The sequence below is a fragment of the Delphinus delphis genome, chromosome 7 (genome assembly GCF_949987515.2).
Source record: "Delphinus delphis chromosome 7, mDelDel1.2, whole genome shotgun sequence".
Taxonomy (NCBI): domain Eukaryota; kingdom Metazoa; phylum Chordata; class Mammalia; order Artiodactyla; family Delphinidae; genus Delphinus; species Delphinus delphis.
In genome coordinates this window covers 794896-820076 of record NC_082689.1, presented here as the reverse complement: position 1 = coordinate 820076, position 25181 = coordinate 794896, and the positions used below count along the sequence as shown (strand labels likewise).

Genomic DNA, 25181 nt, shown 5'->3' with positions numbered 1-25181 from the left:
CAAGAATAAACAAAAGAGTGGCATTCCTCTGGTCAAAGCAGGCAGGGGTCCTAGGAGTTGCTCACGCCACCCCGCCCCCAGAAGGCCCGTAAAGAGATCCAGTGAACTTCTAGGGCTCCCGGGGCGTGAATCCTGTGGGGGTGGGGATGGTGGCTCTTTTTGCCTTCACTCCACCAGTGTCCCAGGAATCTGGGCAGATCTCACATTCCACAGTAAATCGAGACACCTGACTGGAATCCAAGCCTCTACAGGGAACTTTGTCTCTCTGGCTTCCCATCACACAGACACAAAGCACTAAGCCCACCCCAACCAAGTCAGCTTGAGCATCAAAGGGCAACATACCTGCACATAAACCAACACCACGTGCCCAGCACCGTTCTGGATGCCCGAGCCTCCAGTGAACACGCCAGACACGAGCCTGGGTCGGTCACTCAGTCCCCCTCCCTCCTGCAATGCCCTCTGCGGAGCTCATTCTGCTTCCTCACCTCCAAGCCAAATCACACATTCCTCTCAAAGGCCTTCCCCCAGAAACCTCCCCGAATCGACCTCACCAGGCTGTTCGTTCCCCATCTCTGACTCCTCAGCTCCCTATATAAAATCTACACCTTCTCATACCTTCTCCAAGCCCCAGCTTTCGCAGGTAACTGGAGCGCTTCTTCATGTGCATGACAGGCAGTTTCAGTAACTGAGGACTCTTCTTTAAGGCCACACACACAGGCTCTGGATTCAGACCCAGGAGTATTAATTCTGAAATGATATCCAGCAACTGCTGAGGGTGGGTGCCTGGCTGTATACTGAGCAGTTCGTTAACATGGACATCACTGAAACCCATGTCCAGGAGGGAACTGACGACCTTCTCTCGCTCCACAGCCGTCCTCTGCTTCTCGAGGAGGCACTGAGTCAGCCCCGTCCTGTGCTCTGGTTCTTGCACGTACTTCTGGGGTTCAACAGAGGGTGACTCCCCGAGGCCCCCCCCGCTGGAGACCATTGTCAGTTTACGCAGCAAAAAAGCAGTTGTCCTCTTCTGTCCTCCAAGCCGAGTAGTCTGCCTAGCAATAAGGGACCAGGTGAGGGGGATCAGGCGGTGCCCATCCAAGACCTGTAAGACACAGCCCCCAAAGGGAATTAATTCCTCACCACTCCCACATAACGGACACCTCGGGATTTCTGAGGCAGGGTATTTAGTGCCTTGGTCCTACACAAACAGAAGTTTTTACAAGCAATCCGCAAAGTCATACCTGAACTTAAAAAGCCTACATAGAAAGACGTTCACGTACAGAGAACAGAGAACTGCAGAAGCACAGAGATGAGCTGTTGCTGCTATAACTGAGGAGACACAGACAAGGGGGACAGGGGAGAACTATTTCAACGCCACCAGGTAAAGTGGGGGGGGCGGGTTTCCTCCACCTTCTCAGTGCCTGGGGGGCCTGCAGATTTAACTGGAAGATTAGCAGGCAGAAAAAACAGTTTATTTATATGCATGTGGTGGCTCACAAGCGCTGGTTCCCTAAATGGCTGGAGTTGGGGGCTAACTTGAGCAAATGCGGGTGGGCTCCTAGGCGAGCAAATGGGAGCCCAGGAAGTCTGTGATAATGTTTGCTTATGTAGATACACGTCGTCTTCCCTCTCTTTTTTCCTTCCTGGCCGTAAAGCTCCCCAGGAGAAAGGATCTGTGGCGCCCTCGCTCCCAGAAAGTTCTGCTTTTAGCGCGATAAGGGCCGCCCCAAGGCGGCTTCTTTCTGTATCTGCTAAACCTCAAATGTCTGTAACTTAAAGTGATTTCCGTGCCAACTCTGGGGGTCCAAGTGGGTACCCACACCTGAAAAATCTGGACCTCACATGAGTCTCCAGATTCACGTACTTAAATTCATTCCACAAAAGAAATCCTGGTAGCCTGCAGGCAAACTACTCCCGTTGACTTCAGAACTCTCCAGGGTTCAGGCTGGCGCGTAACGAACGAGGCCCACATCCCCAGGCACTCAACCGCCCTTCACGGCCCGTCCCAAAGCCTCCCCAGCGCCCTCGGCCGCCGCGCCCCCGCCAGCCAGTCAAGTGCACCCGCTCGCTGCTCCCGCCTCCCGCTCTCGCCCTGTCTGGGGTCCACTCGCGGGGTCGGCCCAGCGCCGGCGGGGTGAAAGTGGGATAAAGCCGCACTGGCGGAGCGGAGAGCGCCGCAGATCAGGGTGCGGCACCAGGTCGGCGTGCGCCGGCCTCTACGACCCTCCAGGAGCCCCTGCTCGCGGTTCCCCCTCACCTGCCGACCCAACGCAGCCATAGCGCGAAGGCAGCGGCAGTGCCGCTGACGCCGGAAGCAGCCGTCTCCTGGGTCCGCCGCTTCCGCCCTCCGGGTCCGCCGCTTCCGCCCTTCCCCTCGGCAGCGCGAAGGCGCGGGAAGCAGTTCCGCCCAGCCCTTGTCCGCAGGTGTCCGGTGCTGGGCCGGTTTCTGGGGCCTGGGCTGCCGCCACCTTGGGCGCGGAGAGCGCGCCTTCTCTGCTTGGTGCCTCCGCTGCCCGGGTTTCCGCTTTCTAGAGCTCTCGGCTAGCGCAACAAATGAACAGCTCCTTCCCCATACGTTCGCTTCTCATTACCTTAAAATTCCTCTTAAGAGTGGAGATGAGAGGAAACCATAACCTCGCTCAAAACCGGCCACCGCCTCGCGGTCCAGCAGTAACCTCCGCGGAGAAAGCAGGGCCCCTCCCAAGGCAGGTTCACGTTGAGGTAGAGACCGGGCGGTCTGAGTAAAAGGGAGCCGGTCCCAGATATAGTTATTTGGTGTGGAATCTGCATTCAATATGAATATTAGTGACAAGTTGAAATGGTAGTGGAGCGATCGGTTCAGGCATGCAAAATGGAGTCTGGCGGCCATGGAGGACCTGGTCTCAGCCACTCTCTGCACCGCTGAGAACGTGAGCTTTGAACTGTTCCAGACCCAGGGACACCCCCAGCCTATTCAGAACAGCACCTGCCAGCTCAACCTTCTGGTCTCAAGGTCTCCCTTTATAACCGTGCAACCATTTCAGACCCCAACCAATCCTTATTTGACAAGCACCCTTACTTCTTGTGAGCTCCAATTATAATTCTTGATAAACAACCCCACACACACACACACATATTCTAGAGGTTTAAAGTATCCAATGGAACTCCAGAAGTCTTTACAGTTTAAAAAAAGGGGGGGGTCCTCCCAGCTTAGAGGTCTGGTTTCCTCTTGGGATGAAATCCAGTGATGTTTCAGCCTAATTTGCATTCATTCTTAAATTTCGGACATAGGCCTGTAACAGTTCAAATATAGACACTAACCATCTTTCAAAAGGGGACAGTGGTGAAAAAGAAAAAAAAGGTGTGCTTTCTCAGCTGCCTAAATTCCACCAATTGTAAGCCCAAGCCTTAGTGTATAAGTATTTCTTCTTGTTTTATCTACTTGTTTCCGAACTGAGAAAAAGAACTTCATTCTTGCATGGATACAATTTATAGAGCTCTGGGCCAGGCACCAGACTGGATGCTAAAAATCTTTCTACAGAAGGATTATGCCAAAGAAGCAAGAGGCTGTAAACTTTTCTATCTGGACTCTTTCTGCAGAGAGCACTCTCAGAGTGTTCAGACTTTCTGCTGCCATCAAATCAGATGAGTTTTAATTACTTTTTCTTATAGAGAAGTAACAGTTCTTGGAGACCTAGAACTTTGCATTCTCGGCCCATTGCACACCTGTCTGTAGAAACATTCTGTAACTTCTTTTGTGTTACAAGCATCATAAAAACTACATAGGAAAACATTTGTGTTTTTTTCCCCCACTCTTGAAGAGTTCTTTGAACATCACGAGACTCATTTGATTCTGAAGAGTAAATGTCATTAACGTACTACACACTTTAAAAATTCACTTCTAAAAGCCCTGCCTTTACTGTCCCTGACGGATGGAGGAAGGTCCCTCGTCAGTCTCTTGAGACATCACGGAGACTCAGGCAGCACTTCCTAAAGGAAGGGGAAGGCAATATCCTGCATCCCAGTAGTTGAGAATCAAATTAACTGTCATCGGAGCATCTGAAAATATCACGACAGTTGCATGCTTCCTAAATGAACACTAGCATACTAGAGGCAGGCTGGCCCCTGAGCATCTTCCCTAGAGCTCAGGACAGGAGCCTTGGCACCTGCGGAAAGTGATAACGTGGGAAAAAGGCACGGGTTGGGGTAGCGGGGGGCGGCGGGGGGGGGGGGGTCTTGGTTTTGGTTTTGTTTTCTTCCTGCTATTTGAGCAGGGGAAAAATGAAAGGTTTCTTTCTGACACCAACCGCTCCCTCCCCTCTAACACAGATGCAAAATAGAGCCTGGATTTCCTGTGCCTGAGCTAGCTGACTCTGTTTCAGAGGGGGATGGACTGGAGCCTAGAGGGGAAGGGCCTTCTGAGTGTGTGAGAGCTGCACTGGGGCCTGAACAGGGATGGGAGAGGGACAGTCGGGGCTGAACGCCCCCCCACATAGTCACGGAGGGAGCCTGGACTGGCTGGGGAGTGCTGGGAGGGTGTCGTGGGTGGACAGCAGAGCACAGACAGATGGTGGGCCGGCCCTGGTGAGCTTGTGCACAAGGAGAAGGGCAATGCCTGAAACACCACACCCTCTAGTCTCCTTAGACCAAGCAAGCTGCAGAGCCCTGGGCTCACCCATAGGAGGGACCCCCAAACTGACCAAGGCTGAACCTCTCTCCAGCTGTGGCAAGTGGAGATGCACAAACGGAAAAATAAAGAAATGAAGTACTTCCCATACCAGCGCTGTGGAAGAATTCACATGGCCCAAGTCAGGGTAATTGCTTACTAACAAAGTTGCTTTAATTTGGAAAACGTTCAAGGAAATAAATTAATGAAATAGTCTGGTCATTTGGTGAATAGGTTCTACACATTCCTCATATCAGAGGAGCATATACCAAGTCAGGAAGCAGAAACACAGGCACATATACAAAAGTAGAAAAAGGGTTAAAAACCTTTTGTGTGCCTTTTGGAATTTCACAAATTAGAAGCCTTTTAATAGTAAAAAATAGTACAAAACTCAATTGAACACTAGAATGTTTTTTCAAGGCCATGAAAAAAATGAATTCCAAGTCTATTTTATAACCCTAAAACAATATAGTATCCCTGGCTTTTGTTCTAACATTCATCAAGCTTGCATATGAGGTTTTAGACGGTGCACTGGGCCTAATTCTTGAGAACTTACTTCCTCTGAATGGACGGGGCCTGAATATAACATGACTTCCTGAGTGAAGGAGAGCAGCAGAGAGCTGGGTTCCCCGGCGGTTAGGGGCCTGCCCGCGCACATGAAGCCCTGCGCAGCTCCGGGGCCTGAGCCACTGCACTTGGGCTCCTGCTCTCCAGCTCCAGACTGCCCGTGGACAGAACTCCGCTCTCTAAAGAAAGAAAAAGATACTGTGTCAACTGCCAACAGCAAGATTCTAAAATACTTTGCTTCTCTTTGGAGAAATTCTTAGGAGCAAAAGACATCAGGGGAACCCTTCAGAACCCAACTGGCAATGTTCTAGACTCCCTGGACCCTGCTGTGGTGCCACGGGGATTCTACGTCCAGAGCCACAGACAATGTCTGCCCACTCTGAGCAGCGGGGACCAGACACACAGGGCTGCCGCTCCCAGCTGTGGGCCCCCGGGGTCCCCCAGACCATCGCACTCCTCGTCTGGGCCTTATCCTCCCTTTCGGCCCGCTCAGACCACTGCCAGCTACACTTCGCAAACTCTCTGGCGCAGCCCTCAATACCGTCTGCGGTTTCCTCCTTGTCAGAGGCTCCCGTGGGCACGCACCCACCTTCCAAAGCCCCTGGTGGTGTTCAGGGACCTCTGGAGTCTGTTTCACAGGTGACAAGCCAGCTCTGGGCCCTGACGTTCATGTCCAGGGCAGCACAGAGGAAGGAACCTCGCCCTCCCCCAAGACCCGGGAAGCAGCCTGGGAACCGCCTCAGCCCCGAGGGGCACGGGCCTCGCCTCTCACCTGGCTTGTTTAGTCGACACACCTCTTCCCAGGTGTAGTCAGCCAGGTTCACAGGCTGCGTCACCCAGGGGTCTGTCACCAGCTTCTCCAAGGTGGTGCGCTGCTCGGGGACAGGCTGTAGCAGCCCAGACATGAGGTTCATGAGATCTGGGGACAGAAAGGCGTGTGGCCAGAAGACTGACGGAGGACCCAGGCTGGGGGCAGGTGGAACGCATTTCACAACTGCAGGTCCTGGGTCTGATGGGACAGGAGGTGGCTCTGGATCCCCACTTCTAACTAACACTCCGGGGGTTCTGGAATGTGGGGTCCCAGCTATGCTTCAGGAGGGGCTGTGGGAGATGTTTGTTGCCTCTGAAAGGAAAGCTTGGAGCTCGAGATCCCACCTTGCTCACCACACCAAGTGTGGCAGCTCCTAACCTGGGCCTGATCTGAGGGACTCTGGGGGTGCAGAGCTGTGGACACAGGGATCACGTGACAGGACGGAGGTGGGAGGTGGCCGGCAGCAGAGCCCCAGCTCAGTCCCCACAGGAAGGCAGCACGAGCTCTGAGAAGAGCCCCCAGCCTTGAGTCTGGATCTGGGTCCCATTTCCTTTTAGTGTCACCTCAGCCAGGGCCACTCCAAGCCTCACTGCCCAAGTGAGTATCCTGAGAGCCTAGTGAGAGAGCCTGCGGAGCAGCCCCCGTAGGCAGAGCTGCAAGAGCCGTGGTACCACGGAATCCAGAACGTTAGCAAAGCTCTACAAATCTTCTTCTAGGCTGCTCTGGACTGAACTGTGCACCCCCCCCTACCCAGATTCACAGTGTGATGATATTAGGAGGTGGGGCCTTTGGGAGGTGACGAGGGCTAGACGAGGTCATGAGGAGGGGCCCCCGCAACAGCATCAGTGCTCTTATCAGGAGAGACACGAGAGGGCCGGCTCTCTCCCTCTCTCTGCCACGTGGGGACACAGGAAAAGGCAGCCATCTGCAAGCCAGGAACAGGGCTCCCACCAGGAACCGCATCTGCCAGCACCTTGATCTCGGGCTCTCAGCCTCCAGACTGAGAAATAAATGTCTGCTTTAAGCCCCCAGTCTGCGGTGTCCTGTCATGGACGCCCGAGCGGGCTGAGACACAGGCTTCTAACCTAAGCAAAGAGCCCAAGGCCAGACTAGATTCATGAGGGCACTTAGCTCCTCACTGCCTGTAACGATGAATGATTACTCTGGCATCACAGAATGTCACTATGTCACTAATGTCTGAGAGACCTCAGAACCCGTGGTCCAGCTCCCAGGAGCACCTCCAGGTATGGGCCGTGAGGGTCCCACTCCAGGCATACCGCCCAGAGGTCCTCACTGCAGACGCAAACCGCCACTCATGGCCCTGGGGGAGCCAGCTCACGGGAGCTCGAGGTGGGACAGAAACCCCCAGGTTCCACATGAGCGGCCGGGGGGCCAAGTCCATCCTTTGCCCTCCCCGACAGGTGACCTTACAGTCACTGCCACGGCCACGCTCAGAGACGGCTAGTGTTTGCGCATCCTTCAGAAGAGGGCCCTATGGTCCAAAGGGAAACTCTCCTAAAAATAAAGTTGTGATGTTTGAAGGTCATATTCAAATCGTCCTTACGTCCAGATCAAAGTCCGAGAAGAAGAGATTAGAGAGAGAGCTGGGCTATCGGCACGGACCCGGGTGCGCTGCTCTCGCAGACGGGAAGCCTGTGCAACGCCGGCGCCCGTCCACCCGCCACCGCGCGAGCTCACCTTCCGACACCAGGTACGGGGGGTTTATCGCAGCCTCCAAGGCCTCCTCCAGCTCGCAGAAGGGGTTCTCCTCGAAGATCAGCGTGTACAGTGCGACGCCCATCGACCACATCTCCAGCTCTGGCCCCTTGTAACTGCAGGAAGGAGAGAAAGCACTCGGGGCGCTGGGCCGGCCCCGCACGTGAGCCTGGCACCCGCACAAGTCACCCGAGAGCGGCTTCCAGGGAGACGCGCCACACTCCTCGACCACGTCCTCAGCGCCGGCCCGTCCGCCCCCAGCCGGGTGCCGGCCACATGCTGCAGAGGGAGAGGAAAAGCAAAGCCCCACTCGGCAGCTGAGAGACAGTCAGGAGATGGCACGGGGGCAGAGCAGAGTGCCTCCCCGGGGGCTTCCTGGAGGAGGTGGAGAGAAGGCCCGGGAGCGCAGGCAGAGTTCCAGGCCCGCAGGAACTCGGCTCACTAGGGGCCCTGGGGAGCCACAGGCAGCTTCAGAAAGATGTGAAGGATGCTCCAGGCGAGACTGGCACGGGTGAGCATCCTTAAGGGTGAGGTAAGGCAGCGGCGCAGGTAGATAGAGGAGAGTGAGAAGGGCATGGACAGAGGGAGTGCAGGCAGCCGGCCGGCTGGAGGAGCAGGCTTCAGGGAGGCAGCTCCCTCGGGTGCTCTTTGTTATTGCCTGTGGTTACAAACACCCTCATCCCAGCCACCATTTCCTGGGTACTTGTGAGATGCTGGTGCTCTGCAAGGCACGTACATGGTCTAACCCTCATCCTCACAGCAAACCAGCAAAATACATATCACCTTGGTTCCACGTAGAAGAGGTGAGGCTGCTGCTGGGCAGGCACGGGAGCCAGGCTGATGGCCCCCACGCACCAGCCCCCGTGCTGCCCACTGCGGTTGGTCCCTCGGGTCTGGAGCTCAGGCGGAGGGAGAGTCTGGCCCCGAGAGACTTGGGCAGCAGCGTCTTTGCAGCAGAACAGGAATGTAGACAAGGTGGCTGAGAGGAACTGGTGAGAAGAGGGCCCAGGACGGAGCCCTCTGCCTTCCAGGGAGCCACAGAGAGCCTGGGGACATCAGGAGTCGGGAAACCAGTGGGCAGTAGGGGCGGGGGGCTGGGCCCCAGGCGAGAAGAGGGGCCAGGAGGGGAGGGGCCACGAGGACAGACCTCAGGGAAGTGAGGGGATGAGACAATGCTACAGCCAGAAAATCAGATTTGGCAGTTTTTGTTTTGTGCCACTTATGTTTTGGAAAAAGAGATTTTAAGAATTTTGGAGGCTAAAGAGAAAAATCCAATAGACTAGAAAAATCCAATAGACTAGGGGTCAGCAAACTTTTGCTACAAAGCGCCAAACAGTGAGTATTTCAGGCTGGGGCCACGTGGCCTCTGTCCACCAGGGCAGCACAGAAGCAGCCACAGACACTACGTGAGCCGACAGGACTGTAGTTATGAAAACAGGTGGGGGCCGGATCTGCCGCCCCTGGAGTAGAAGGACATGAAAACAAGAGCGAGGAAGCGGGGTCCCTGAGGACGGGATGTAGAACCGGGCAGTGAAGGACCCCGCGACGCTCTGGCGTCTGTCCCTCCAACCACAAGCCCTCCTGGAGAGACACGTCCTAACCACACTGCTCCAAAGTACGTGTAGGTGGTACAGGATAATACCTGTGGTCCGGATCTGACTGGATTTCATTTCATATGTGTACAGACACACTTCGTTTACATGTGGACAAGACAGAAATCCATGCATACGCAGGGGCAACACTGAGCACCGTTTCCATGCAAGCCCACGAGCACCTAAGCTACATCGGTGTCCCTTCCTCTCCCGAGTTCCCTGAGACCAGGCCCTGCCCAGGCCGGGCCCCTCCAGCTCACAGGCTTCTGGGGTGCAGAGATGTAAACGCGGCCTGCACCCCTGCTGCTCCTCTCAGCCAGCACAGGAAGCTTGGCGCGCCCCGAGCTGACGCATGCTGGGCCAGTCAGCGACAGCACCTCTGGCCAGGAGTGGACCCAGCTTCAGCCTGGACCCTCTGCATTAGTACTTTTTCTGTTGCTTGATTTCCTACATGGCCGGCCCAGCAATATATTATTGGACTAGATTACTAGTTCTGTCATCAAAATAAATAAACCAACTAAAAAAAAAATCCTCTTCATTAATTTGAAGAGTCCCAAGTTTTGGGACTCTTTTTATCTTTCTCTTAACCTTTTTTTCTTTTCTTTTTTTTTAAAATTTATTTATCTTTGGCTGCATTGGGTCTTCACTGTTGCACACGGGCTTTCTCTAGTTGCATTGAGTTGGGGCTACTCTTCATTGGGGTGCATGGGCTTCTCATTGCGGTGGCTTCACTTTTGCGAAGCACGGGCTCTAGGCATGTAAGCTTCAGTAATTGTGGCTCGTGGGCTCTAGAGCACAGGTTCAGTAGTTGTGGCGCACATGCTTAGTTGTTCCGTGGCATGTGGGATCTTCCCAGACCAGGGCTTGAACCCGTGTGTCCCCTGCATTGGCAGGCGTATTCCTAACCACTGCACCACCAGGGAAGCCCTCTCTTAACTTTTAATTATATGAAAACTCCAAACATAAAAGTTGAGGAAATAATATACTGAATCTCTGTCTCCACCCACCAGTTTCCCTGACCCACCTTACTTTTCCTGCCTGCCTGCCCACTTATTTCCCAAACATACTTTATCACTCAACACCCTCGTCAAAGAGGCACAAACTGAAACCATTTTTCCCCCTAAAACCCTACTAACCACAGGTCTGATGGCAGGTGTGACAACAGGCTGCAGCTCCCATGATACGTACGGGTTTCCCATGAGGACTTCGGGCGCGCAGTACTCAATTGTCCCACAGAAGGTATAGAACAGCTTGCCCCTCTCCAGGTAGGCAGCCGAGCCAAAGTCTATGAGCTTGATTGTAAAATCCTCAGCGATCACGATGTTCTCGTCCTTGATGTCCCGATGAATGATGCTCTTGGAGCGCAGGTATCCCACTGCTGACACCAGCTGAAATCAGGAGGCCACAGGGGACTTTTTAAAAGGCAATTCAAGTAGAACATGAATTTAAATTAAGGATTAAGAAGAAAAAAAGAAAAGAAAAAGAACAAAAGAGTTCTCTAACTCATCACAAACTGGTGACAGGAAAAGACTCTGGAGGCTGCAGATCGCACACGGCTGAGCCGTGTGGAGGAAAAGCAGCTCCAGGCAGCATGCTCAGTGTGGCTGGCACACGTCATGCCCACAAGGCAGCAACGCAGATCTAGGATTCTTTTCTTTAATTTAATTATTTATTACTATTATTATTTTGTGATAAGGACACCTAAGACACGGTCTACCCCCTTGACAGATTTTAAAGTAGACCATGCAGCATTGTTAGCTATAGGGACCATGCCGTACAGCAGACCTCTAGGACTTACTCATCCTGCAAAACTGAAACTTTGTATTCTTTCACTGACACCCCCATTCCTCCCTCCCCCAGATAAATATGTGAGTTTTAAGTTCTCTGTCTGTGTGCTACCAATGAAACCTCCTCAGCAGATACAGAACGACCATCTTGGGAGGAAAGACAGACAGACCACGGCAGAAGCTACAAAGACACATGGTGGGCACCTTAATGAGTGTGGGCTGGTTGCATGGGAGGTGGCCCTATAGAAGGCCTGACTCCACCACCTTTGGTTCACAGTGAGGGACAGTGTTCTGCCCAGAGTTCACATGGCAATTCAGGAGCAGAGTTGGGGACAGAAGCCAAGTCTCCAAACTCCTACTTCAAGGCTCTGGCAGCTCCTCAAAGATCAGCACTGAGTGTCAGCCATACGTTCCCCAACATGTGTGGAAGTCTCAACCACGTGAATTTAAAGTAACTCCCCAGGAAATGGGCTTCATTCCAACAAGCCAAGCACGTTAGTCTCCTCCGTGAAAGGGTAAAGTTACTGGAACACACTGCTGTCTGCCCGCACTGCACATTTGGGGGCAGAGACCAACAAAAGTAGCACCTCAGTTAAGTTTAAGTAAGGTTAGTACAATTTCTGACCCCATTCATAATTTGGACACCAACTGTACCAATCAACATAGTGATTTCGGGACTTCCCTGGTGGTGCAATGGTTAAGAATCCGCCTGCCAATGCAGGGGACACGGGTTCGAGCCCTGGTCCGGGAAGATGCCACATGCCGCAGAGCAACTAAGCCCGTGAGCCACAACTACTCAGCCCACGTGCCACAACTCCTGAAGCCCACGCGCCTAGAGCCCATGCTCTGCAATGAGAAGCCACCGCAATGAGAAGTCCACGCACTACAACAAAGAGCAGCCCCCGCTCGCCGCAACTAGAGGAAGCCTGCGCTCAGCAACGAAGACCCAACGCAGCCAAAAATTTTAAATAAATAAATAAATAAATAACACAGTGATTTCATGGATGTAGTCAGTCGTTTACATCATTAGAGACAACTTTATATTTACAGATGAATATCTTGAGTCAGAAGCAATAGTTCACGGCAGACAAACTAAGCTGAATTAATTAACTTTAAATGAATGAATGTATATTCACATACATACCTGCACATTTATGTAAAGAAGCATGCGTGCGCACGTGTACACACACACGCAAGTGTGCAGGCATACACGCGCATGTCTACACTTACACGCTCACATATATATACACACTTGTACATGTACATGTACGTACGTATACATGCACGCATGCACATGCACGTATCAGGCTCCAGCTGGGAAACAGAAAGCACACGTTAATCTGAACATGGAAGGCTTCATCAAGGTTCATTAACTACAAAGGGGTAAAGAACCTGAATGGGAGGAGCTGCTCTTCCTGCAGGCCCCCCGCAACATCCCAGCTGCACGGGAGAGCAGTTCACCAAGCAGACCCACAGCTCTGGAGCTGAGAGGCAATGCACTAATACCTGGCACTGCACATACACACGTTTATATGTAATAATATAGTTCTGTAGAGCTGTGAATCCATGTTTACATATAACAACACTTATGTATACAGACTTACAAAGGGGCTATAGATACCTCTTGCAAAAGTTAAAAAGTATTGAACACTAGAATTACCTGTATCAGTCGCCCCAAATTAACAACGGTTAGGTAGCAGCTATTGATAAGTGACTCCTAATGTTATGTCATACTGACACTCTGTTTGCCATGAAGATTTCAGAAACAAATCTTTGCCATGAAGTAAAGTAGATGCGTAAATAACCTTCCAAAGTAGCAAGGGGGGAGAGGTGACATTCGGGCAGAACGATGATGACCGAAACTTACAAGTAGGTGCCTCAGAAATTTAATTTCACAAATCCAATAACTTCTGGGGGCTTTTAGCTTTGAGGAAGAAATGTCAATTCATGGAAGCTGTCATTAGAAATCAAGTCAGCTCCAGGAAGCGAAGAGCAAATCTGTGAATTGGTCACAGCCCCGTCCCAGGTATCTCTCCATCTTTTCCAGGGAGCTAGGAATCGTCTGGAATGGAACTACCACGATATTAAAACTAAAACAAGAATTGCAGTCTCCTCCTCCCCGCACTGCCACCCAACTTCTCTCTGTCATAGGACACCTTTCCACTTCTCTGGTCATGCTTCCGTTCCAAAAACTAACGAGTGGACTAACATCAGGACACAGACAGACACAAGGAGATCAAGACAAATACTCACTGTAAAATGAGATTGCCAGAACCGCAACCTCTGTGGACTAATTAACTGGACAGCTACGTTTATTAAGCACTTCCTGTGTGCAGGACCCGTGTGTGTGTGCTGCACAAGGGCCTTAGAGGCACTCTCTGATTTCATCCCAACAGTCTCATGGTGCTGGCACTAGAATGATCTCTACGTACAAACGAGCAATGATTTCCCATTGGTGAACGAGGATTCAGATCAAGTGCACAATCTCAAAACCCAGTCTGGTAGCTCTGCTGGTCCATTTTTGAGATTGCTTCGGATATTGTAGGGATATAAGTAAACCTGAATCATCAACCCACGTCTGCCGTCATTCCATGATAGTACCTGGCCTCATTCTTCCTTCCCCACCTTACTCTCTCTGCTTCATCCATAGAATTCTCTTCTCAAAATACATATCCTACTCAATAAAATCCAAAAACCGAAGGCCAGATCCAGCTCACAGAGAGAACGGAGTGTGTATCACTGACCCCTGCAGCCCTGGGCCCAGGCAGCCAAGCCCACACGCCCCGGGCGGCTCTGGCCCGCTCTCACCTGTCGGAAGATGTAGCTCGCCAGGGGCTCATCGAGGCTGGGATGGCGGTCGATGAATGCAAAGAGGTCCAGGCCGGAGCCGTGCTTCTCCATCACCAGCTGAAAGAACCCTTGATTTTCAAATACATCCAGCACCTGGAGAGACACAAGCTGGGTGTGGCCCTGCTGGGGAACCTTCAAGACAACGAACTCGAGAACGGATGTGACAACAGCTCTCTACCTTGACGATGTTGGCGTGCTCCACGCGGGACAGGATGGCAATCTCTAAAGTGACTCTCCCAAGTTTGGGATCCTCAATCCAACAATCCTCCAAAACCTTCTCCTTCTGAATAAACTTCACCACCACCTGCGAGGAAAGCAGAGAGGAGGTGACTGCAGCCATCCCCGCCAGGCCTCCAGCAGCCCGTCGAGCCTGCTGCTCTGCCTTCACCCTATCCCCACCCCGACCCCCGCTGAGCCCCAGGGACGTGAAAGAAGAAACCGAACAACAACACTCCGGCGCGAGCAGACAGAGAAGCAAGTCAGTAGCCGACCGGAAGTGCTGACTGGACCAGCCCGACCTAGAAAGTGGGCGGACGGGGGTGACGGTGGAGCCACAGGCGGAGCTGCGGAAAGACAGGTGCTCCCCAGAGCACCGCATGCCACCCCAATTTCTCAACCGAGTATTGGATGTCCTGGCTGAGAAAATGAAACAAGAGGCCTGAGAACTAGAAAAAATGAACAAAAACTGTCATTCATGTTGATCCTGAGAACTAATCAGAGTTCAGCAAGACAGATGGACACAAGATAAATACAGAAGAAACGGTGTTAGTCAACTAATGATAGTCAGTTGGAGTGTGGAATAGAAGAAAAAGACACCGTTAGTAAAGAAAACCAACACTCTAGGTCAATGAATGACATCCCTGCCCCTCAACAAAACACCTGCTCCTCGGTGGGTGCTGGGCATGTGGTGAGCAGTGACCGCGGGCCGGGCCTGCTCTGCACTTCAGCAGGAGACCCCAAACCAGACGACAGAGAGCCCCGCCCTCACGGAGATCAGCATCTGCCGGGAAGCAGATGATACACAAGATGCGCCGCGGGTCAGGAAAAGCGAGGGCAGCTGAACCGGGAAGTGCTGGGTGGCGGGGCCGGGGCGGGCTTCCTGAGGCGGCGGCTTCTGAGAGGGGCCGGGGGAAGGCACTGCAGGCAGAGGGAAGGTGGGGGAGGTTCTGCGCGTGGTGAGCAGGCGGCACGAGGGGCCGTGACGGCACACGGGGCCAAGGCAGAAGCAGGGAGACCACTTAGGAGCTTCTGCAATATCCAACCACCCCACAATAATCTGAAGAACAAAGGTGGTGGCTTGGGTGCCAGCATGTGCGTGGTGACAAGTGGACAAACTCTGAAGATGCTTCGAGGGGAGGGTCACCACGATTTAACAGGTCAGATGAGAGACGCAAGGGAAAGCAAGAAGATGAGGGTGGAAGCAAGGCTGACGGTCCGAGGATCCAGGTTACCGGGCACGAGAAGGATGATGGAGTCAGGCGGGGCCGGAGCGGTGCAGACGGCAGAGCTCGAGTGCGTGTGTTTGCAGGGAGCTGCCTGCTGCCCGTCCAGCTGCAGGTTCAGGGAGACAAGAAGGAAGGCGGCCTCCAGGGCCTCCACACACACCTAACGTGAGCTTCAGGGGGAAGAATAACGGAACAAGAGAAGAGAATCCTCTTATGGTAGAGAAAGCTCTAAACATCTAGATTGAAGTCTTACCAAGTGTCAAGCAAGAATAAAGAACACACACAGACATACACACACAATACACACACAATACACACACAATACACACACACACACATACACACACATACACACACATACACACACACAATACACACACAACACACACACAATACACACACAACACACACACAATACACACACATACACACACAATACACACACATACACACACAATACACACACATACACATACATACACACACAATATACACACACACACACACACATACACACACAATACACACACACACAATACACACACACATACACACACACAATACACACACATACACACACCATACACACACATACACACACACACACACACACACAGAAATACGTCCTGGTGAACTTTCTGAATTCTGAAGATTAAAAAAAAAACAAAAACAGAAAGGATAAAAATCAAGTTGCTGGCAGCAAAATTCACTTCAAAGTAATGGTAGATGACAACAGACACCATTGTGTGTCTAAAACGTTCTGAGGGGAAAAAGGCACATCTCCACTAAAATATGAGGGAAAAAACACACCCTAATACATGTAAGGATTCCGAGTGGAACAGCCATACATCCTTCCTAGAAAAATTAGTAACAAATATATTCCAGCCAATGAAACATGAACACAGGAAAGAGAAGAAACTGGATATAAAAACACTGGAGGTTTAACAAAAGCAGGACAAGACTTGTACACTGAAAACTATAAAACATTGTTGAGAAGTGAACACAACATTGTTAATCAACTATACTCCAATATAAAATAAAACTTTTTTTTAAATAAAGTAAATGAAATAAAATTTTAAAAACATTGTTGAAAGAAATTAAAGATCTGAATAAATGGACAGACATCCCATGTCTGTGGATCAGAAGAATTGATATTGTTAAGATGGAAACACCCTGCAAATCGATCTGCACTCTGTCCTGAGAACTGGACCCAAACCCTTCAAAGTATACTTTCTGATTGGCTGCTTTTACTTAATAATGTGTTGGCCTAATAACATTTAAATTGACATCCCTGTTTTCTGAAAGGCAAAATTACTCATGTGGCTTCGTTTTAAACCAAGAGAAGAACTCTGGGGCTCCTTTCTTCTTCCTTAGGTATAAAGGTCTAAAGAAACCCGCAGAGCCTTTCGGATTCCTGATCCAAACCGAGAGTGAGAAGATCTGCCCCAAATAAATTAAAGATGACAACAGAAACTGAAGAACGAGACTGCTTAGAAACACGTGACACCCAGAGCAGCACGTGTTTAAACCTCTAGAAGGTGGCCGGGTGCACTCAGACAACTCAACACTGCACAAGCTTTTATTATTAAGTAACAGCTTGAAAAACACACATTCAAGCTAATAAGCTAGAAAAATAGCAAAATTAACCCGTAGAAAGTACAAGAAAAGAAATTTAAAGAAAACAAAGCAAACATTTGATTAGAAAATAGGCAATTCTTTGGCAAGTCTAGCAAAGAGAAGACAGTGAAGACAAGGACAGCCAAGGGGACGAGACTCGCCACAGAAACCCCTGCAGACGTGACGTCACAAGTGCTGGTGACCACTGGTGTTCCCAGCTCTGCAGGCCCCACAAAACTGACAGAGAAAAAAGAAAAAACACTTACGTATGAATGTAAGTGAAAAAATCCCAAATAAAAATATTAGCAAGCCAAATGCAGCAACGCATTAAAAGAATGTTGTAACACAATTGAGGAGTGAGTCTACGAATGGAAGTTGACTGTTGTTATTTATATATTAATAAAGGAAACAAAGATACAATCATCGCAATAGATGCTGAAAAGACATTTGATAGAACTCAACGCTCATTCTTTAAAAAAAAAATTTAGTGAACTGAAAATAAAATGAAGTATTCTCAAACAAAAGGTATCCGTCAAACAATAAAAGGAGCCATTGGAATTGACAGAGGACCACCCCGAGGTCGGGAAGTGTACCTGTTACTCCAACGGCTCTGCGGCTCCTAGCCAAGGTGACAGCAGGAAGGAAAAGAGGCGATGAGATGTAAGTAATAGAGAAAGAGACAGGACTGCCACTGCCGGCAGAGGAGGAAAATCCAAAGCATCCACTGAAAGATCACTAAAACCAACAAGACTTTGATACAGATCCTTGAGGTACCAACCCAAGCACGGAGCTCTGGTAAATTCCAGAAGTGACTAGAAGCTGCCGTGGTGAAGGGGTCCCACACTGGCCCTCCCAGGAATCGGCAGGCCGGGCCCGGGGACACCTGGGCAGTCTGCGGGGTTCGCTGGGCCAGGCAGTACGGCGACCATGCCAGCTCCCCCGAATCACGAAACGCCCAGGCAACTACAAATCTAATCACAACGGGACTTGGGAGGGAGGGGCGGTGGCTCTAAGGCACATTACAGGATGAGGTGTGCGGCCGGGCAGCCGGCCCCTCAGCACGCAGACCCCAGCCCTGCAGGAGCCCAGTACCTCCTTATTGGCTTCCTGGTCCACCGCCGTCCACACGAAGCCAAAGGCCCCTCTGCCGATGGGGCTGAGCGTGCTGTACTTGCGGGAGTACGCGCCCTCGCAGGCCGCCAGCCCCTCCAGCTCCACAGCCTCGGGGGGCTCCTCGATCCAGGATTTGCTTGCGAGCACCTGCGAACGCAAAGGCACGTCCGGGGGACCACAAGCAACGCACTGAAGGAGCCAGGCAGCGGCAGGCCGAGCGGCGACAGCGGCACCCACACCCTGTGCTGCCCCTCCCCACTCTTCCCAGGCCCACGGGGTGCCCGGCCCGAGACCCGCTCTCCACGGGGTATGCCAGGGGCCTCGACATGTCTGTCCAGACTGGCACATACCTGGACCCCACTGTGCACACGGAGACACACAGATTTGAAATCCCACATGTGGCTTGATACACAGAATGTCAGAAGACAGACCCTACACAGACCCTCTTCCCATCCCAGAGGACAGAGAGAGAGAGAGAGAGAGAGAGAGAGAGAGAGAGAGAGATGCTGATTGGGAGAGGCGGGCAGAAGGCAGGAGCTGACTTCAGTCACGAACCTCCCCCAGGCTGGCTCCAGACAGCTCGCAGGTGGAGTGGGCGGAGCCGGCCAGGAGCAGGCGGTTCTGCAGGGCCGAGTCCAGGTGGCCGTGCAGGAGGTCCTTCACCAGCCAGCAGCAGAACAGGGTGGATGAGCCCTGGAGCTCCACCCGCTTCACTTCAAACTGCACACCTGAGGACGGAAGGGGAGACCAAACACCCCCGCTGCTGTCACCACAGCAGTGTCAAGACCCCCAGAACGAGATAAAGCCAACAGACAGCACCTGGGGCAGGGGCAGAGGGCACCGAGCCCGGAGAAGGGCAAAGCTGAGGCTGGCGGCCGCATCACCTCCCGCCGGCGTGGTGTCAGCAGCCCAGCATGTCTTCGGGGGCAGCCGGAGGCCAGGGGACTCAGGAGAGACCCGCCACCAGCCACCGATTCGGACGAGCCTGGAAAACCTGCCCCCAACACCCTCCACAGGAGTCTGGCTCGGGAGCCACACGTACACACACGTGCCACCTAACTGTACACGTCACCGTGCACACTGCCGTGGCACATGCGTGCGTGGACACAGCCTCCTGGGAATGCAGCAAATCAAAGGTAGCTATCAGGGAGGTTTACAGGGGATTTTATTTTCTTCTTTTTGTTTATATTTTCTAATATTTCTGCAAATAACACATATTACTTATGTAACTCTTAAGTTTGGGAAAAACCCTGGTAACCAACACTACGAAATCAGCAACGAGGAAACAACTGGCTGAAATACGGCAAATTAGGAAATTAGGAAAAGAAAAAGGGACAAGTGAAGGGGTCTGACGGCCACACCCCCAGAATGGAGATTCTGAGGCCAGAGCAGCCTGAACCCCGACAGCTCACGGAAAACCACCACCAGCCCCTCAGCCACACCTGCCTCCTGGTGTGGCAGCCGGGAGCCCACCCCCTGCTGCACCGCACGGAGGGCCTGGGCCCCCGGGCTGCCCCCTCCCCGGCACACGCACCTGTAAGCCTCACTTTGAAGAGGTAAACTCTAACCTCGGTTCTTTATTTAATAACACCTCATTCCTGCCAAAACGATTCCGGGGATGAAGCCCCATCAGAGGCCAGGATCAGGAAGCCCCCCTGACCCCGCTGCGCCACGCTCTCGGGGCAGCAGGGCAACGGGGGACCGGGCCCTCCCTGCCCCCCACCCGCACGTACTCAGCTGTGAGCCGTCTCGGTGGTAACAGCTCCCCGCGTAGGCGCCCTCCTGGATCTCGTGCTGCAGGTCGGCGGCCCCAAGCGGCGCAGAGCCGTCTGCTCTCACAGGCGTGGAGGTGACCTGGAGGCTCAGCCTGGGTGCCTCTAACAGGGACGCATCCATGGGGCCGGCTCCCGACACAGGAGGGACGCGGTCCAGGCTCTCTCGGCCACCCAGGTCATAGTGTTCGGAGGACACCAAGCCAGTCTGCGATGGTTCTGTTCCATCCAGCCCCAGACAGCTCTCGCGGAACCGCCGGCCTTCACCCAGATTGAAGTTAGTGCCGGTCAGCAGTAACAGCTCCCGGCCATCTAGGACTTCTGACCTCTGCCTGCGTAAACCGCTCACGTCCACACCAGAGACCCGCAGCGAAGGGGACCGGGTCCCCCCGAGCTCAGACGTAGCGTAGGAACAGTTCGAAGAAGTTCGGTCTGTCCATTCGCTGAAAACGAGTTCCTTGAGGTTCCAGGAAAATGAATTCTTGCCAGCCTCCCGGGCCTCCACGGTACCGGGCAGGTCAGTGGCAAGGGTGTAGCGGGCCGAGGAGCTGCCCGAGCGGCCGCCGTGCGGGTCTGTGCCTCCCAGGTCACACAAGGACGCAGGGGCGGAGGGCGGGGGCTGCTCTGCGGGGACCAGCTCGGCGCAGGAGACACCCCAAGGCCCCGCAAAGCTCGGTGCAGGCAGCTGCTCCTTAATCAAGCACGTCCCCAGCCACGGCTCATCCAAAGAAAGCGTCGAGAGCAAGGGCTGCACCGTCCCCGAGGGGCTGGGGGCCGAGCCCGGGCTTCCCCGCTGAGTGCTCCACTCTGCCTCGAATCCAGGGCCGCGCACCAGGAGGCCCTGCCCTGCCAGCTGACCCGCAGCGTGCGGCCTGGCCTTGGTGGCATCAGCCCCGTGGTTTGAATCGCTGGTACCACTCGAGCCCCTCCGTCCCAGCTGTGTCTCCTGATATAGGCCACCCCTTCCAGCACCACTGGTCCCATCTGTACTTGGCACTGGTGTTTCAGAATCTTCATGGGAAGCACATGGTCTTGTGTCCACTGGGTCAGACCTGTTTCCTCCCAGAAGGTCCTGCCTGAGGCTCTCTGCTGTTGCCAGCCGCTCTTTCTCTAAGACAGTGCTCTGCTGGTCCTCTGGCGACGACTGACGGCCAGGGGCTGACGGGCATCCCCCGGGCATGTTTCGCTGGCCCTCGGGCAGTGACTGTTCCTGGGCTGGCGGGCTTCCCTCCGGGATATTTTGCTGGTCCTGGGGTGACGGCTGTTGGCCATGGGCTGGTGGGCTTCCTTCTGGGGTGCCGTCCACCCTGTGGATTGTTATACGGATGACATAGTCACTGAGGAGCCACAGAAGAGTCAATAAAAAAGAGGTCACAGGGGCTCCCCCTTGATTAGAGACCCGCACCACGCATTTAACGCCATAAACTTATGACAGAAAAAAAAGGCTTTTATAACTAAATTTAAAAATGAAGAACCAACTCACATATTCTCCAGATAAATCCACACTTAGCAATGATTTATCCAAGAATGCCACTGAGTGCCTAGGACCCTCTGCTCAAGGCTGTGGTCAGCAATCTCACTTTGCGGTGAGTGGGACCCCGACAGCCGTGCAGCCAGCCTCTTCCTGCCCGCAAGGTGGAGGTGTGGGAAGAAAGGAGAGGCACTGGACACTGCACGCGGTAAACCACAATGGCTACAAACACCATCGGATCTCACAGCTCAGAGAGGGCAGGGCACGAGGGGCAGGAGGCTGGAAGAGCCGGGCCCCCAGGGTCCTGAGAGCTGGAGCACAAAGCCCCCAGCGCACTCAGCACGGGCGGACCACTGAGGAAGAGGCCGCCACGGCCCACCTGGCAATCTGCACCCAGACTCCCCTCTGCCGGCCCCGCCGCCAGCACCCACTCGGCCGGCGGTGCTGAGCGCCGGCCCCGTGTCAGCCCAAGGTCGGCCGCAGGCACCAAGGCCAACAGAAAGTGGCAGTGCCCGGCCTGGCTGGGGAGGCGTGCGGTGATCTGTAAATGTTACACCAGGGGCTCATAAAGAGGCGGGGAGAGGAAAGACGTCACTTAAGGATGGGCCCCACAGAGGAGGCCGCTGTGAGTGGAGTTCTCAGGGACAGCTGAGGGGGCAAGGGCCTGCAGAGACCAGGCAAGAATGACCCGTCGCCGCTACGCCACCTCTATCTACCACCACCATCTACCTGGGCCAAGAGGCCAGCCCTGGACCCATCTCCGGGGAGCCACACGGCCTCTGCGGTGTCAGCAGGTGAGGCGACGAGTGAAGGAAGGAGGAAGACGGTAACTGGCCCATGAAGGACGCATCAAACACTTAGAACCGCGAGACCAGAAACGTCCAGCGAAGAGGAAATGCAGGAACGGCCCATCTAGTTGAAGCTCCTCGTTGCCCACCCACGTCCCAGAAAATCAAGCCCACGCACTGCACTGAGGTTCGCTCAGCACGTGAGCCATCGCTAAGACACACCTGCCCCGACGCGGGCCGGGCACCTGGCGCCCACACCAGCGGGTGCCCCTGAGCCCAGGCCCCACCATGCGCCCCCAGGCAGCACAGAATCCTCCCTCCTCACCGTGTGTGTGTGTGCGCGCGCGTGCGCACACGCACACACACAGCAAGGAGAGCCCGCAGTCACGCTGCTCCAGCCACCAAAAGTTAAATAGGAAAAGGCCAGGAAGTTGAAGCAGATGACAGGAGCCGTGTTCACAAACCATGGTGCCACCTGTGAGGTGGCGGTTCTGAGGCCGCGCTGCAGAGAAAGGTCTCCGAGACACACACACCGCGTGTCCAGGCACGTGCACACATTTAGGACAACGTGTGCATGGCAGCCTGCCCGTGCCTGTGTAACACACACTTCCATCTAAGCACATGGGGAAAGGGGTCCTGCAAGGTCACTGACGGCAGAGGTTCTCTCTGGGGACAGAGTCACGGGGACTTCTACTCTTCACCATTATTCTTCTGTACTTAGAAAAACATACACATTCACGTAGTATGTATTTAAAACATAATTTCAAGAAGACTAGAAAACAGCGTGTATGTGTGAGTGAATAAATCTCACACAATGGTGAACAAAAGATGCCGGAGATAAGGGAGTGCATTCGGTGAAGTTCAAGAACAGGCACCTCCGACCTGCGTCCTGACCCCAGGGCAGTGAGGGACACCGAGTGGCGTGGGAGCAGGGCCTCCCAGGGTGAGAGGAGAAGGTCCAGAGAGGCTGGCGCATGACTGTATGCTACGCTTCAAAGAGACTGTTTTAAAAAGAGAAGCTTACTGAAAACAAACCAAAATGCTATGCACAACAGGACTGTGGTAACTGAGCAAGTGGATGTTCTATTTCTACTTTCCTAAATTTGCCACATTGTACCTCGTCTCCTCTAAATAGAATAACTTTGTTATTTAAAAATGCATAGCAAACAGATTCAAATTATTTACAGAATGAGAAAATTACGCTGGAATCAGCTCCCCGGAACCTCCCTGAACGCCTTCTTATCCATAAACTGGGGCCCGTCTCACGGAGCCTGCAGGGACCTGGCCGGGTGACACAGAAGCACTGCCATGGCGAGGGGCAGCAGCAGGTGTCACCTCCAACATTCCCAAGGACTGAACACTTCCCCAGGGTGCCTCCCCCCTGCCCCTCGCGCACCCGCCCCTCCCCCAGAGGACTTACCCCAGAGTGGGCAGCGCCGGGAGGGAGAAGGCGAGGCGGCCCCCGGCGTCCACAAGAACCTGGGCCCTAGGCGAGGCAGCCTGGCTCTCCGCTGGCTTTGGGGCCTCGGTGTTCACCCTTAGATCTGGCAGCAACAGCAAAAAAAAAAAAAAAGAGTGTTTTCCATTCGCTGGCTCACCCTGCTGAAATCCACCTCCTCGGCCCGTGTGACTCGTGAGCAGGGGCAAGGGGGCCTAACCTGACCTCAGACACACCGCCAGCCCCACGTCCACAGCAGGTCTGGGATCTGACCGCCGCTCACTGCCCCACGGGCACCAGGTCCAGGCCCACAGCCTCCCTGGGCTCTCCCTGCTCCGCCCTGGGGCCCGCACCTACCGACCCCGGAGTCGAACCTGCCCCTCATCTGTCGACAGCCCCCGAGGGCTCCGCTCTGACGCCGGGTAAAAACCAAAGGCCTGGCAGCCAGGCCCTGCTTCCCTCCTCAGGGCCTTGGGGCCTGGCCCTCTGGCCACCTACCTCACCACGCCCGGCGCTGCTGACTTTCCCAGAAGGCCGCCCCTGCCTCATTCCGGCTCACAGACCCCAAGACGGCACACCCTCCCCTGCTGTGCCCTTCCTTTGAGCGCTGGTCACCTCCTACGGCTTGTGTGCCACCTGCCTCCGCCTGCCTGCCTACGCCAGGGCCCGGGACATCACAGGTTACTGGGGTCAGAGGAGCGAGACTGTCCTTGCCACACAGCAGCCTGCATCGGGGAGGCTCTTAGAAAGTTTAGTCCCGGCCCCTGGCTGACAGGCGCAGGCGGGCTGGCACCATAAACAAGAGCACGCGCCCCCACGCACCCAGAAACACGCCCACGAGTGCATCCTGGAGACAATGGCGGGGACAGAGCTTCTGTGACCCCACCCCCATTTTACACACACACACACACACACACACACACACACACACACACACACACACACACACACACACACACACACACACACACACACACACACACACACACACACACACACACACACACACACACACACACACACACACACACACACACCAGGAAGAATTTGGAAATCTGGAAAAAGAGGAAAGGGAATGCATCAGCGATACAGAAAAAAACTTGAAAAAAAGGAGTCTTTGCAGACACAAAAACCCGGATACAATGAAGGAAACCCCATGTTAAGAAAAGTGGTCACAGACTTCCCTGGCAGCACGGTGGTTAAGAATCTGCCTGCCAGTGCAGGTTCGATCTCTGGCCCAGGAAGATCCCACATGCCGTGGAGCCACTAAGCCCATGTACCACAACTCCTGAGCCTGCGCTCTAGAGCCCGTGAGCCACAACTACTGAAGCCCGCACGCCTAGAGCCCGTGCTCCGCAACAAGAGAAGCCACCGCAACGAGAAGCCTGCGCACCACAACGAAGAGTAGCCCCCGCCCGCCGCAACTAGAGAAAGCCCGCGCGCAGCAACGAAGACCCAACACAGTCAAAAATAAATAAATAAATAGATAAAAGAAAAGTGGTCGAAGAGAGTCAGTAGCCTAACAAAGCATCTTTTAAAACCTGGACACCGTCTGACAATAAAGGTCCACGC

At 53.6% G+C, this 25181-nt stretch overlaps 2 protein-coding genes across 8 annotated transcripts in view; both read right to left on the bottom strand.

Moving 5' to 3' along the window:
• Positions 1-2314, bottom strand: part of MTERF4 (mitochondrial transcription termination factor 4) — a 49226-nt gene extending 46912 nt beyond the window's left edge. For 6 of the 7 annotated variants that reach the window (XR_009520092.1, XR_009520091.1, XM_060015791.1 and 3 more), the window contains exons 1-2: positions 2255-2314; positions 616-1099 (exon numbers count right to left, since the gene is read on the bottom strand). Coding sequence is in view for 5 of the 7 variants with exons in the window: in XM_060015791.1 (XP_059871774.1) it covers positions 616-1099; positions 2255-2275 (505 nt within the window). In the remaining 2 variants the exon portion in view is untranslated. Of the gene's footprint in view, positions 1-615; positions 1100-1861 lie in introns of all 7 variants that reach the window. The other variant, XM_060015792.1, reaches the window with a different exon arrangement.
• Positions 2315-4808: 2494 nt separating this feature from the next.
• PASK (PAS domain containing serine/threonine kinase) overlaps positions 4809-25181 on the bottom strand; it is a 39063-nt gene continuing 18690 nt past the window's right edge. Inside the window, exons 9-18 of the mRNA XM_060015782.1 lie at positions 23592-23715; positions 19874-21219; positions 18696-18868; positions 18120-18287; positions 14144-14269; positions 13924-14058; positions 10517-10716; positions 7719-7852; positions 5982-6128; positions 4809-5388 (exon numbers count right to left, since the gene is read on the bottom strand). Coding sequence (XP_059871765.1) covers positions 5279-5388; positions 5982-6128; positions 7719-7852; positions 10517-10716; positions 13924-14058; positions 14144-14269; positions 18120-18287; positions 18696-18868; positions 19874-21219; positions 23592-23715 — 2663 coding nt within the window. The 3' untranslated portion in view covers positions 4809-5278. The remainder of the gene's footprint in view (positions 5389-5981; positions 6129-7718; positions 7853-10516; positions 10717-13923; positions 14059-14143; positions 14270-18119; positions 18288-18695; positions 18869-19873; positions 21220-23591; positions 23716-25181) is intronic.